This window comes from Amphiura filiformis, chromosome 17, assembly GCF_039555335.1.
Source record: "Amphiura filiformis chromosome 17, Afil_fr2py, whole genome shotgun sequence".
NCBI classification, from domain to species: Eukaryota; Metazoa; Echinodermata; class Ophiuroidea; order Amphilepidida; family Amphiuridae; genus Amphiura; species Amphiura filiformis.
The window spans coordinates 2,872,511-2,888,606 of record NC_092644.1 but is presented as its reverse complement, the minus strand read 5'-3'; the positions used below and the strand labels follow the sequence as shown (position 1 = coordinate 2,888,606).

Below are 16,096 nucleotides of genomic sequence, written 5' to 3'. Positions count from 1 at the left end.
TCAGTTCCCCATGGGTCAATATTGGTCCCACTTTTATTCTGTCTTCATTGATGACCTGGGTGATGAGTGTGAAAACCAGCTATACCTCTACGCAGATGATTTCACCTTGTTTTGCGAGATTACATCTAGAGACAACCCTGAAGCAGTTACTGCTCGCCAGAGACCTAGAGAAAATGAGGATCTGGGCAGACAGATGGAAGGTGACCTTTGAGCCTTCAAAATATAAGGCAATGGCAATATCAAGAAAGAGGAATCCAACCAAGCTAGATTTTCTGTTTGGTACCACCAAACTGACTGAGAAGGAGGAGATGGAGATCCTGGGAGTCACAGTTGACAGCAAGCTGACCTCGACAAAGCACATCTCCAGCGTCTCATCCAGAGCAGGACAGAAGCTGGGCGCTCTGAGGAAAGTTGCATACAAATTTGATGTGAGAGGCAGAGCGACCGTTTACAAGGCCGAAGTTCGCAGTGTGATGGAATATGCCTCTTGGATGAGTGCCAGCGCCACCACTCTAGGATTATTTGACTCCATCCACAGGACGGTCCTTCGAATCATAGGTGTGAGCGAAGAGGAAGTGATTAGAGCTGAATATCACATCTCTCCATCAAAGACGTCAAGTTGCTGCAGCAACAGTCCTATACAAAAAAGGTACTTCTAACCAAAGCCATTTGTAGTCAGAAGAGCTACCCGCTCTAGCTTGTCCATGCCTTGCCATGCTCTCACAGTACCAGTTTCCAGAACCATATCTAATGGCAGGACCTTCATCCACACTGCAGTTCACGTTTGGAATAGCCTACCAGATGGAGTAATCGGAGACGTAACGGACAACGGCGCACCATCCTTCAAGTTACTGTGCCCCTTCACCCGCGTTGTTCCTAAGCTGCTGTGAACCACTGATTGGCCCATGTGGTTGTCTTTTATAGTGCCTATATATGTTCTTGACTTGTTTCACTCCTCATGGGCCATTGTTCACGCAAGCGTTTTATAAAAAAAAGGGTCCGCCCGCCCGTAGAGAAAGTTTTTCCATTGCCTTAATTGGGTTCGAATAGCGAGGTTTTCACATATTTTTGTGGGACCTAAAGAGCACATCAAACATATCGAATTGCATTATGAATATGAGGAATGTCCTTCTGATATCAAATAATTTTGATTTTTTTTTAATTCACAAATGACCACTGATGTGAATAATGGCATTTTTAAAAATTGATTATTACATGTTTTGATCACCTCCAAATTCGTGAAACAAGAAGAATAATCCAATGAGTGCCGAAAACATTTTCAAATCTTGGGTTACTTTCATCTAAATGTACGTTTTAACATCTATATTGGGATCACTGAACAAATGAGGTGTCATAATGCGCAGAAATAAATTCTGCTTCGACTGCATATCCCAAATTTGGCATACAATCAACCGCTCAGGAATAATGGCCATTATTTTATGGGGGTAATTACTTTTTGATAGATGTTTATTTGCGGGTATGTACATGTTAAAAGGCCCAAATGTTTGATTTTTGGGAAAAGACAAAATGCGAAAGGATCTTTCAACATCTAGTGATCTTTTTTTACCAATTTCAAAATTTACCTTGTACGACTATTCTTCCCAATATTTTACATTGTATACTCACAAAAAGACCTATCAGTGGATTTGGGTTATAACTTTTGCACACCTCTTTACTTAAGGTATGAATGGGCCTCTCCATTATAGGTGGTGTTCTTTTTACATTTCTTTTATGACTCGTTTCTTTTTCATAAATTTTATAACACAATACAATATCTTTGTTTTATAGTTCTTTTTTTATTTGTCTCCATTTTATTATCAAAATGTAATAAACAGAATATTTATAGATCCAATAATGCCCAGGATCATTAATCACAAATCTGTCCTGACTTGTCAATACAATATTGGCAAAGTACATGGTTCAAACACTGTTTAACCATTAAGGGATCTGGAATGAGCATTTCGACAGTATTTTTTGTGGGACATGAGAGCACATCAGACATATCGAATTGCATTCTGAATACGAAGAATGTCTTTCTGATGAAATTCACGATATACCGTAATACAAATTTTTGATATTTTTCACATTTTTGATATATAACAGTCCTTGAAGTAAATTTTATAAATCTAATGATATATTCTTAAAGTGTATGTAACTGGGAGGAAAAGCAGACGATCAATTGAAAATTTTGACCATTCATATTCAAGATATGGATTTTTTTCCCAAAAAGACCTAATTTTTTTTGGTGTTTTGAGAAAAAAATCCATATCTTCAATACGAAAGGTCAAAATTTTCAATTGATCGTCGGCTTTTCATCCCACCTACATACACTGTAAGTATAAATCATCAGATTTAAAAAGTTTACTTCGAGTGCTTTTAAATATAAAAAATATCAATTTTTAATCATTTGTCATAAAATGTGTATTACATTGTGAATTTCAAAAAATCATCATCAGGACATTCTTCGTATTCAGAATGCAATTCGATATGTCTGATGTGCTCTAATGTCCCGCAATAAATACTGTCCAAACATTCATACCCCATCCCTTAAACACTCTTCAAATTGTAACTAAACGTAATGGGCCAATTTCTCGAAGCATGGCTAGTGGTCAGGCTTCCTAAGCCATCAGGCTTAAGCCCAATTATTATACGTTTAATTCCAGCAACAGTGACACCTTGTGACGTAAACGCTGGACAAATTCGATTCACTGTAAGAGGTTTGTGGGTGTGAATGCAATGAAGCAAATAAATCTGCAATCAATACAGCCTTGATTTGCTAAGAATTGAACAGGGCACCTGTCTCATCAAATCACTCTAATACCTCTTTGAAAGCTACAGACATGTCATTGAAGTTGGAACAGATAATAGTCAGTGCTTACAATTTCACATCATACATCACATAGGTAAATCAATAAAATGGATTCACATTGGTAGGACTTGCCTACTATCTTAGGAACCCTGATCACTAGCCAAGCTTTGAGAAATTGGACCAATGAGTCTTGTTTGTATAAATTTCAACCCAAACTTGAGTGCAACATTAAATGTTCTTCATAGTTCATACAAAAATATAATGACATGTCATATAGATTATTCACAAGGCTTGGCATGATATTGTGCTATAAAACCACAATCTTGATTTATGCAGTCCTTGTTGTTGCACAAAATCATGAGAAATGAGCAAAAATACATTTTCAGAATTCTCTCGAAATTAGTTTCTGGCAAAGAAGAACAGCAGTTGTTTACATTACATATCCCTTTCTATAGAATGCAATTTTGCAAACATCAAAGTGTTATTTTTCAATAATATATTGATTTAGATAATGAAAATGGATTTTTTGACTGCTTCGACCAACAATAGCGCTTCTACACTTAACCACAAAAGGCATGAAAATAAAAAAGCCACAAAAGATCCCACTGTAGAGTAACTGAGCTAGAGTTTTAATGCTGTCATTATTGAGGGTCCATTTTCTAATCATTCTTGATGCCGCCATAAATCTCATCTGGAATGGTCTTCGTTTCAACTTGAACCTCTGCAAGTAAGAAAAATATAACAATAAATATAAAAATAAATAATAATAATGGTAGAAAGTGTTATGATATAACCAACTCAGGGGTTAAGTTTAGCAATTGCAAAGTGAAAATTACATGGCATTATTATGAAGCATCAACATATCCAGGTTATGTTTGCCAAATCCCAACCATCCTGACAACACAAGGTCCAATGCACACACTTGACGTCACATGTGTTTTAAGTGAGGACTATGCTTAAAAAAGATTAAGCAAAATATTTTAATTGATAGGCTGCCTAGCAAGTTGCAGGCCTACAACACAGGAAGTTGTCAAAACTGGGCCAAATGGTAAGTTGGGCCAACAGGTTAGTAGGGCCAACAGGTATGTAAAACATGAGCCATGTTAGGTCCTGAAACTCGATTTCCAGTTTCCTTTACCCACACGCATTATGAAATTTCGCCTGCACTTTGAGAATCAAGAATCCGAAAAACATTCATTATATTAGTAAAACTGTACTTAAGAATATTTTTTCTAAACACTTTAGTGTTCTTTGAAGTGAAAATGAGCCGCAAAATCATTTTGGAAGCAGGAAATACACAAATCATCTTCGGTGATCCCCTATTCATTTTGATAGCTTAAGTATACATATGTAAATGTAATCCAAGGTGGGATCTCCAAAAGTGGTCTAGTTTCGAGTTCACTCTCATACTGGAAGAATGACTTGGTGTTTTTTTTTGTTAGAGACCACCAACATTCATGTATGGGTGGCACTACAAGTGGTTAATTTCTGTGAGAAATGGAACTTGCGAAAATAATGAATAATAAAAAAGTTGCCTCATTATAAGCTGAAAAGAAAGTAACAGGGGAACAGGAAATCAAGTTTCAGGGGTCTTGCAAGACATTGGTTTTTTTTTATGCAAATACGCTTTCAGCAGGGATACAGAAATTTAGTTTGAAACCTGCTCATTTTGATTATGTCTTATTAAGGTTATACGATGTATTGTTGGTCGAAGCAGCAGAAAAAAAAAGTTCACAGCATCTTGCGAATGGTAGTGAGCTTTAGCAAAAATTGCATTGCTCAATTCATAGCGAGAGTGTAGAAGAATTCAAATATCACAGATATACTTTTGTAGGTCCTGTGGTTCTTGAGTTATGCTGTAAAGAGGGCTGAAACAACAACACTTTTGTTAAACGTACATAACTCATTAACAACAATAAATTAAGCAAGTTTTCAAAGTATATGATTTGTAGAATGAACTTTTGCAAAACACCAGAGTGTTATTTTTCAATAATATATTGATTCAGATAATGAAAATATTTTTTCGGGCTGTTTCGACCAACAATACCTTGTATACCCTTAAAGGCCCTTTCAGTGATTTCACAGGAACATTAAAAAAATGGAAATTTGTCAGAGTTGCTTAGAAATAAAGAATAAGTCTACAGAATTTCATTAAACCACTTTTCCCTGAATACATCGACAAATTAGTCAAAAAACAGAAGTTTTAGAAAGGTTTTCTACTTCAACTCAGATCGACTCGAGAAAATCGAGATTTTCGTACAGTGCGCCAACCAATCGACTGGAAAAACTTCCTAGTCCAGTGTTTCTAACACGGGGAAGTAGAGTCTAAATTGATTTAAAACAGGCGCTTAATTTTTGTAGTAGAAAACAAAATAAGCAATTAAAGGTCACCGAGGCAAACTAACGGTCAATTCAAATATGAAAAACAGTTAAAATTGTGTATTTTGTTTAAAATAGTAGCTACTGATGTAATAAGTAGTAGAAACAATACATAGCAGCGTGTTAGTGCGTGAGAGTGAGCTTCTTTCGATCTCGAGTCGGACTTTTTGTACTGTCAGTATCAAAAGTCCAGAATCATGCAAATGCTTTATTTTGTCTAAAATACACGGCTTTCGACCGAACCACTAGCAGGCTATGTTAGCACATCTATGCCAATTACAAAGGTACCAAAATCTGAATTTTGATGATTTTTACGATCGTCCGGATGAGCAAATCACTGAATGGGCCTTTAAGGATAAAACAGAAGAAGTTTTGTCTTCCAAACCATACACATTAATATGTGAAAGCCATCCTAGTGGATAGCCCTGTGCTGGGCCATTTTTACAGCCTTGGATTCCCTCTTACATCCCAACTTTAGCATGTTTAGCGTATATTGGTGAGCCTGCAGTGACTTTCATAGAGAGTTCCCGCGTTTTCAAGCGGAACGGACTACAATAGTGTTTATAACGTGATTCGCACCGCCGTATTCCTCATTCCTTTGATTTGGTCAATGACCCTATTGGTGCTACATTCTACAAAATAACATTTGCTAATTATTGCTCGAGTGTTGGTATTCTGAAAATTGTAAACGGAGTTTAGGTTTCCCTCCAAGATGGCGGGTAACCCAAAACACGGGAACTCTCTATTGGCTTTCGGCTGGAAGGTCTGCATTTTTTCATACACTGAATATTGTTATTTTTTACAATTAGATTATTAGTAATGGAAAATAATTAGGGTATGCACATTATAAGACTATATCCATTCAAGAAAGAAACATGTACACTAAAACACAAAATAAAACTTCTGATAACAAAATTGATAAAAAAACACACACAGAGCAGTACATTGTATAATTGCGGTTTGGAAATGAAATCACACCCCTTCTTACCATCTATTTCTTCACCACTGTCTTCATCATCTTCATCAATGTTTATCTCCTCCGGGTTAGCTGTTCTCACAGCTTCTGCTAACTGCTCATCGCCAGCCTTACTGCCACCCCTGTAGATATCAATGTAGAAAACAAACAGATGTAAAATTTCCTTAGCAACAACCAGGGTCTTAGCTAGGATTTGACAAGTGCCCGTCATTCTCACCAAAACTGCCAGTACAAAATTTGACCCTGAAAACGTAAACCAGACTTCTGCCCCTTGTGGAGGTTCAGTCAGTCCAAATAGCTATTGCTATAGCCTCCATTTATTAGTCTGACCTTGTTTTGAGTTCACAGAACTTATTCAAGCATTATTTTTTCTGAATTTTAGCATTATGTCACACCTATTAATTTTTTATGCCCCAGGAGCAAACTGCCCATCCAAAATGGTGGGTGGCTAGCTAACACCCTGGCAACAGCATCATCCTCATCATCTATTGTGTCAACATAATGCTGCCGCACTGCCATAAAATTATCCATATTAAAAAAGTATCTTATCATTCACGCCAAACATGGGAACTTCACCCCCTGTGTGGGCATGATCATGTCTTCCATAGGGGGTGTATGGATTTCAATTGGAATAGCCCAACTGAATATTGGAAGAGTTTCAAGCATATGTGTTTGTGTTTTATGCACTCATAAACTTTATTTCAGTTGGTTATGAATTTTAAACCAAATATTAGTAGATTAGCAGGGGGATGTACTCAAATTTGAAAGAAAGAACAGTTTACCAACCGAAAGTGTTACTATCAAACGAGACAACAAATAAACCAAATCCTGACCGGCACACAACCTAACTTTATTTGTTTGGGTGGGGATGTACTTTCAACTGATACTAATTTCCAAAAAAATTGGACCCCAAATTTACACCAGAAGCCCAAAAGAGTTTTCATGACATGAATTATGATACACTAGCGGACAGTTTGAGTTGTATGCAGCTTAGAGTTTCCTTTTTTTTTTTTAGAAGTCCCGTTGTTTGTCTGTGTAAGAGCGGCTAAAATTTTGGGCATGTTCTTCACCTTTTTGAATATAAATCTAATACTGGAACTAAAATTGTGTACCTCACTTTGTTACGTCGCCTCTGAAACTATCAGACTTCACCAGGCATCTGATTGATGATGGTGTAGATGGTGAGGGATGTCTCATAATGCCGGATCCCATGCGGGTGACAATTACTGTAAAAGTGGTCATTTTCGTGTAATTTTTAACACTTTGCTGATTTTGAACTACATTGCTTGTTTTTAATTTTACAATTTTGAAAATTGATGTACCATGAAAATGTCCACTTCTACAGTAGAGCCTGCCATTAGGCCAAAAAAAAAGAAGATGTTTGCTTGCCCTCAACCGACCGACCCTAATTTTGGAAATCAGAAAAAAGGTTTTTTTTCTATTTACTGTACAAAAGAATACCGACCCTATTTTTGGAAATTCCTGAAAAAGTTTTTTTTTTCTTTTCAAATTTTTGCATTCTGAAGATGTAAAATAATGTATTTTAGAGCTTGTGTTCAACATTTTAGTGGTTTTCTAATATTAGTTGATTCATTTTGACACCAAAATTGTCTGATATTTCATATTTTGAGCCATAATTAATACAAACATTAGAGTTTCCTAGTAATTAAAAAAAAAAAAAAAAAAAAAAAAATCCTGACCGACCGACCCAATTGTTAAAATTCAATTGAGGGCAAGCAAACAATTTTTTTTTCTTGGCCTTAACAGGAAAGGGGGACTCTGCTTCCAATTGTCACATGCAAGGGACCCGGATGGTTTTAGACGCAACATAGCAAAAATAATGTTTTAAACTACTGGATGAATAATCTAGACCAAGAAACTAATCTTACCTGACAAATAGAATATCTTTCTTGAGTTTAGGTTTATCTGCTTCCGCTTCTGCAGCCATAACTTGGGCTCTTTGCTCCAGTAATTTCATTTCATCCAAACCACCTCCTGCAAGATCAGATGCTAAGACACAAAAGCAAAGAAACATTAAAAAGTAATAAGGCCAAAAAAAAAAAGGTTCGTCTCAAAGCTTGAGCGCAAGTTTGTAAAATCCCACGATTTGACAAAAAACAAATCGGAAATTTTTTTATTTAAAAAAAAATTTTGTTTAGTTTTTTTTTTTTTTTTTTGGCGAAAATCTGACTTTTTTCTCAAAATATCATGAAAAAAAGTCGGGAATAAAAAAAAAAAAATAAATAAAAAAAAAAATCGCATTTCGCATTTGTTTTTAAATTTCTCGTGAGCTTTGTGACAAACCATTTTTTTTGTTGGCCTAACTGATTATAAGTTATTCCCAAGCCAACTTGGGGAAAAAACAAGCGCTCATCATAAAAAGGGTGAAATAAGGTTCCTAAGGTGACAGCGCTGGTGTTCTACCAATGAATAACTTCCCTCCTGATGTAAGTAAAAATGTTATGGTATCAATTAAGTGACACAATTTCATGTCTTTATTCAAGTAACATACTGTCCACAATAATTATTAAATAAACTTATAGAGATGCAGCTCTTGCTATTTATAATTTGTAAACTTTATCATTAAATTTCATGAAAAGTTTTTGGATATTGCTGAATCTAATATATTTTCTACATGTCATAAATATATTTGGGAACTTTTCCCACCCTCCACACCCAAAATAAAATGGCGTTACTGTTACTCACTTGTTGCTGAAGGTTGCTTGGAGGCAGCTAGCATCTGTGCAGACATGAAATTAACCTATCATAAAGAAACATTCATGTCATAATCAGTCAACAGAATAAGCAGCTATGTAAACTCAAGTTATATTTCATGATTAGGCCTAATTTTCTGCCCTTAAAGTTCCAAAGTCAGGGTCGGATGGTATTTTTTTTCTTTATATTTTGCCATATAAAATGTTAAAAAATGCAAGTTCACTACAAAATACGATGATAGACAATGATTGGTTCATCAGGCTCATTAGTGCGGTACAAATTACAAACAGGAAAAACATTTTGCACCAAATATATTTTATACCAAATATATGAATATTCAAATATGAAAAAAGAAGGGGGACTCAAAGTAAATTTTATAAATCTAATGATATATTCTTAAAGTGTATGTAGCTGGGAGGAAAAGCCGACAATCAATTGAAAATTTTAACATATCATATTGAAGATATGGATTTTTTTCCCAAAAAGACCCAATTTTTGTTGGTGTTTTGGGAAAAAATCCATATCTTCAATACGAACGGTCAAAATTTTCAATTGATGGTCGGCTTTTCCTCCCAGCTACATACACTTTAAGAATATATCATTAGATTTATAAAATTCACTTCAAGGACTGTTATATATCAAATATGTGAAAAATATCAAATTTGAATAATTTGTCATAAAATGCGTATTATATCGTGAATTTCAAAAAATGAAAATTATTTGATAGCAGAAAGACATTCTTCGTATTCAGAATGCAATTCGATATGTCTTATGTGCTCTCATGTCCCACAAAAAATACTGTCAAAATGCTCATACCCATCCCTTGAACTCGAACAATTAAGTAGAGAATACCTCCCTTTATTCTGCATCCTTGACTCACCTGTGTGTTGTATGTCGCCTGCACACTACGCTTTATTCTTAACATTTCTCTCATTGTATCTTCATTGCCGTGTTTGATCTCAAACTCCTTCCATGTCTGCCAGAAAGAAGCTGTTACCTAGGATGTAGAAATAACAATTTTGACCATCATATTCGCTGGAATTAATAATATTTCTTCCTCATGCTTGTCGTTAAAGAAGCGGGAGAAATAAGAGAATTAGAACCAAGGCCTATAGATCAAGCACTTCATTGTCTCTTTAGCTCAGCGGTAAGAATGTCCACTTAATAAACGGGAGGTTTCCGGTTTCAATTCTTGGTTGAGGAATGGATTTTGCTTCTATTGCATTCAAGCATCCACCAAATAAAGATAAACCACACCACAAATCAATGCCGCCAACATGCAAGGTTCATAATATACATGCAGGCTACCATAAGATTGTGAAAACCCATTTTTTTCGCAGTAAAAAAACCAGGATAATTGCATTTTTTACTGAAACGGGACAAATCTGCGTAAATCGGGACATACAATTCAAATGAGAGTGTGGCCTCATGGTTCAATTTACCCATTTCTAAATACACTGTAAGGAAATAATTTAATCTACACACATTTCCAATTGCATGCAAGACTAACACAAGGGCTTGAACCTGGGTCCTCATGCACCAGAGTTGAGTACCTTAACAGCAGTGCACCCCACTTTCCTTAAAGCTCCCTATATAACTTACTCTAGGATCGCAAATCTGTGAACAATGCCCATATATGGCTCTGGCTCTGTCAATTTCACCCAGTTTGCGTTCCAGGTCAGCAAATCGTATGCACATTTCTCTAGCCTGTTCCTCACTGAGTACTTCAATGGCCTGCTCATATATAGCCCTGGTGTGTGTGACACCGTAGATTTCAGCAGCTCGCTTGATGTAGATATTGAACATCTGATGGAAATAAAAGAGAAACAAATGTTAGATTTAAAGTTATCATTGGTTACAACTTTTAATAGATTTCAAAATGTATATACCTTTTTATCAGACATGGGTGTGATTCAAAGTTTGTGAAATATCCTGAAAGTAGTAGAAATCCCCGCAAAAATACCACAAAATCAATCAAATTTTGTAATTTTGGTTACAAAAAATCCTGAAATCAGGAAAAATTATGAAGAATCACACTGCTGATCAGACCTTAATCCTCTATAGGTGTAAAAATATCACGCAAATTAAATTTTAATAGGTGGGAGAATAAAAATAAAAATAAATAACATATTTTAAGACAATTTGAGAATTATCACGAGCAAACTTTTACACACAGATTGTTCTTTGTCCATCGAATGAACACAGCTTTCGACAGCTGTCCACGATCCAACCGCGATGGTATATCGCGTATTTCAAACTACAATGCGAATGCAAAAATACAAAATACTAACCAATCATGAGCGACTTGGCATGGTCGGATTCACTTCCGCATTACGCACGCATAGATGCACACGGTGGCATACATTGCGCAGTGTACAAGAAACATTTTCATGCTATGTCAGGCTGTGGTCATTAAATTGAAATTTCTAGTTCAGCTGTCAATAGCCAAATCCACTGATGTGCACTGGGAATAATGTTATAGGGAGCACTAACGTCAACTGACAAGGTTAACTACCATTAAATGCTTGGGCCAGATATTCCACAAGCCAAATGTTTGGGTGATTCCTTGCCCACGTAAGTTTGTGGTGTAATCCATGCTGCAATCTGTGCGATTGGTTACTCCTTCATGTAATTATACACAAAAGTTAGGATTAGGGTTAGGATTAGGATTAGGGTCAGTGTTGTGATTAACTTAGGCTTTCCTCCATGAAATATTATATATAGGATCTGCCATGCAATACTATGTGCATTATTCTATACAATTCTGCGTGCATTTAGTGATATGATCCCTAAAGCTTACTTATGTTGAAATCTCACAAGTCACAGGGATACTTGGTTGCATACTTATGAACTTTCCATATGTTAATTTGTTCATTGTTTTTGCTCCTTATATTTGCCACAATTATGTACATCCACCATTCAATGATTAATGAAAGCTTGTGCCATAATGGTTGTACATAATGCTAAGTACAGTGACATTGAGATTATGTCACACACATAGCCTTTCGCTAGACTAACTGCTCTTACCTCATATTGTTCCTCGGGTAACACTCCTTTGGTAGCCCTGTCATACACTGCCATAGCGTGTCTTGCAAGACCATAGTTTTCTTCTAATTTGGCATACAAAAGGTATATAGCTGCAATAAAGGGGTGTAGAGTTATGAACAATGTTTCAATGCAAAAAAATAGATCAAGTGTGGGCTAAAAACCAACCATGTCCTTTTTTTAATATGTTGGCCCAGTCATTTTTGGTTCTAAGCCCTCAACTTTTCCCAGCAACTTGCATGTTTGGTGTCTCATTCGGCACAATACGACTTTACTTCCCCAACTTACAAATTTGAATAAAAAAGAGCTTTTTAAAAGTGACAAAAATTTACTTTTCTCTCAAAGCATGCAGATATATAACAAGGTGGGGTGAGTGATCATCTGTCAGACTGTAAATGAGGCCGTAACAAAGGCAGCGGTGTTGTGCTGTCAGCACATGGTCTGAATGGGCTGTCCAAGTTATGCATACTACTATCATGGTGGTGTCATATCCTATTTATATTCATTCTTTGAAAGCCTAAATCTCAAATCTCTGAATATATCTCGTTATTTTTGGTTTCTTTCAAAACCTATTGTAATGCTTGCAAGGTCTGAATCTTTTGTCATTAAATGCATATAGCTTAGTGGAATAAAGTCGCATTGTGCCGAATGAGGTATAGGTATCAAAGTATGCAGAACAAAATTATCCATCTATCGACTATTTTATTTTGTAATTTAGTTTTAGTGTCTTTAAAAAATGGCTTTTGTTTTAGGTGTTCCGATACTTTTTGTGCGCAGTATGAGTATATAATGGGCTATTCCATTTAAAATTCACACTCCCCCTGTGGAAGATTTAGCTAAAGTCTTCTACAGAGGGAGTATGTTTTTCAAATAGTATAGACAATTAGGTAACTTCCATTTGCAGAGGGCCGCTAAAGGCGCCCCGGTGGGGGCCAGGGGCGAAGCCCGGGTAGTGGTCGGCGGGGCGAAGGCCCCCGAAGCCAGATGGTTTCTGCACATTTAGCACCATAGTAAAGGCCATTTCAGAGCGTAAAAAGAACAGTTCAAAGCTCCTGGCTTGTTCTACACTTTTAATAAAAAGTGCTTCCTTCTTCCAGAAAACATGCTTTAAAGTATTCAGTTTCCAGTTTCCTATACTTTTATGTACAAGAGACACTCTTAAAAAGTTTTTTGGCTTTATTACATGGACAATATGGCTGATGTTGATATATGTGAAGCAGAAAGATAAGACAATAGGGCCACTCCAAAAGAAAAAAAAAAAAAAAAAATTAAAAAAAAAAAATTTGAAAATCCGAATTTTTTTTTTAATCCCCAAAATCCGGAAATCCGGATAAATCCGGAAATGTGACATCTCTGCATTTGAAATACTCACTCCTGTTGTGGAAGATATAAGTGAAGCCATAATACAGGGGGAATATGGGTTTTGAAATGATTAACCCTGATCAGTTACATTTAAAAAACATACTCCCCCTGTAGAAGATATTTTCAAAATCTTTTACAGGGGTAGTGTGGATTTCAACTGGAATAGCCCAATTACATCCCACTAACTAACCTTTGGTGAATTTCTTTGGGCATCCATCAAGACACTGCTCAAATAAATCTCTTGCTCTTTCCAGCTTCTTACCACCCTGCAAGCAAATAAATAGATGGTTGTCATGACAATTAAAGGGGCATTTTGTGATCCATAGCCTCATCCCCCCCCCCCACAATTAAAGGTGCATTTTGTGATCCATAGCCTCATCCCCCCACAATTAAAGGTGCATTTTGTGATCCATAGCCTCACCCCCCCCACTTTTCTCAAAAAGTTTTTATACCGTCGGAAACCTCTGGCTACATAAAATAAGTGTGCAAAACAATTTTCAGATTCATTCGCTCAGCAAAAATATTGCCTATTGTATTTACGTTCTGTTACAGAACAGTGGCATATGGAGCAATGTAATAAATCATGCATACAAATGAATTTAATTTTTTCTATTTCAAGCTTCATAAACATTCCTAAAACGGAGAAGTTTGCAATTTTTTTCAAAACATCATACAATTTGAATTGCTGGTATCTTATGTAATACTCTGATGATACTTACATATCTCTCTATGAATTTGGTGAGGTATGTATTCCAGATGTCATACACATTGGGCCACTTGAACAGGGCAATACCTTTCTCGTAAGCCTACAAGATACAAGAGGAACATAAAAACACACATATTTAGTGAAATGTTGTATTACATGGTACAAAAAAAATTAACTTGATTAGATTTTAAAAACCTACTTCTGAACCTGAAGCAAGTTACTTTGGAAAATTTACAAAGATGATTTAATCCACAACAGATTGGGTGTAAAAGAGTCCCTGACTCAAATTAGCACTGTGCGAAATGTTACGGTTAATCCGCCATGTTTAATTGTCACGCATAGAGTCCTCCCGTATTTAGGCCAAAAAAAAATTGTTTGTTTGTCCACGTCCCACCGACCGTGTACTTTGGTCCCGACCGTGTTTTTTTCTTTTTTTTTTTTTTGCGTTGAATGTGCTAGTAAAAAAGTGGTTAGTATAAATTTAAAGAAAGAAAATGTAAAGAAAATGAACAGTATAACATGCAGTCTAATGCAGAACCATCTCAAGAGTTAAACCAGTAAAGTGCTGTGTGTTTTGACTTATTTACCAGTCTTCAAATTGTCAGTTTCAAGTGCAAAATCTGTAAAAAAAAAAAAATCCGACCTACTGACCCAACTGTTTCATAAGCCTCTATGGACAAACAAACAATTTATTTTTTTTTGGCCTTATCTGTAGAGACCAAAATTGAATGTTAACAAGCTTGAGCATCACACAATTTTGCACATGTAAGTTAACTTGAATGCTACCATGTAAGCCTGCGGTACTGGTAGATACCGGATTTATTTTTCACTAGATTTAATTTTGTGTGCTGACTATTCATGAACTGAACTTTTATGTATTTATTTATTTTGCTGTAAGAGGAGGAGATAGAGGTGTTGGAGGGAATTAAGTTTACATGCACAAAAGAGTTAGACCGGGTCTAAGTGGAATTTAGTCCCAGGAGAAAGGACATTTTCCTTTACATTTTCTGAAGTTAATTTGTATCATTTTTGAACTTTGCATTTAAATCTTTAAAATTTGCAAGCTACTCTAGGAAGGAAATAAGAGTAAAGGACCATTCCTGATGGAACTAAATTCCACTTAAACCAGGTCTAACTTTAGACCTGGTCTAACTCTTTTGTGCATACGGACCTTGAGGTCTAATCTTATTGTTTAATCCGAAAATATTCCTTTCCTAAAAGTACAAGTGGACACGTTTTAAAGAAAGCATCAATGCAGCAAGAAATAGTGAGAAAATGGGACAAACTTATGGGAAGAGCTCTCATATATATAGTTGCAAATGGAAAAACACAGAGAGAGTATAAATCGGTGATCAAGCAATATGGGGAACAATGCTAACCTCACAGCAATGACAGGCAAATGTGTCAAAACACACACCAGTCCTCTCAGTTTGAAAACTTACCTTATAACCTTCTTCAAAGTATTTATGTTCTTCCAGAAACATACCAAAGTTGATTATTATCTGCGGCGTTGCAATTCTGAGGTCTATTATTCTGTCGTATACTGCTTTGGTGGTCTGTTAAAATGAAAAGTAAAATAATGATTTTCTAAAATACAGGGCGAGTCAAAAAAAGTGCAATAGAGCAAAGAATCTATATTTATGTAAGAACCAAGTTGAACTTTTCCATTATTGAAAGTTTCTATAAATGCCACACTCAATAGTCACCTTCTGTGAAAAAATGAAGTGACTCGCTACTACCGTTTAATTTTTACGAGTCCTTTTGCTGCGATACCCAATTTCATTATTTGTCCACGAGGTACCATGTATTTTGAATGAGAGCATACAATGCACGATAAAGGCACCCACTCTGAAACTGACTTTAACTTAAATAAGGTTGATTTTTGTGTTATTTTAATTTCTTTTTTCTGTTCAAACAAACTTTCTAACATTACTTTAAGTCCTTCATACATCACTTTACTACAACTCCAGTTTTTTAATCCCAATATGTCCAACTTACTAGATATTTTGTAATTCACTTTGCGCGCATTTCATTTCGACATTTGAAAAACCCGCCTACAAATTTATATGTTTTTGATAGAGAATAAACATCTTTAAAGTGAAGG

At 35.8% G+C, this 16,096-nt stretch overlaps 1 protein-coding gene across 1 annotated transcript in view; it reads right to left on the bottom strand.

Moving 5' to 3' along the window:
- Positions 1–3,299: 3,299 nt before the first annotated feature.
- The window catches only part of LOC140136799 (pre-mRNA-splicing factor SYF1-like), a 56,327-nt gene continuing 43,530 nt past the window's right edge, over positions 3,300–16,096 (bottom strand). The window contains 10 exon segments of the mRNA XM_072158399.1: positions 3,300–3,530; positions 6,177–6,286; positions 8,054–8,174; positions 8,871–8,925; positions 9,760–9,876; positions 10,482–10,685; positions 11,907–12,016; positions 13,477–13,552; positions 14,006–14,092; positions 15,435–15,548. Coding sequence (XP_072014500.1) covers positions 3,469–3,530; positions 6,177–6,286; positions 8,054–8,174; positions 8,871–8,925; positions 9,760–9,876; positions 10,482–10,685; positions 11,907–12,016; positions 13,477–13,552; positions 14,006–14,092; positions 15,435–15,548 — 1,056 coding nt within the window. The 3' untranslated portion in view covers positions 3,300–3,468.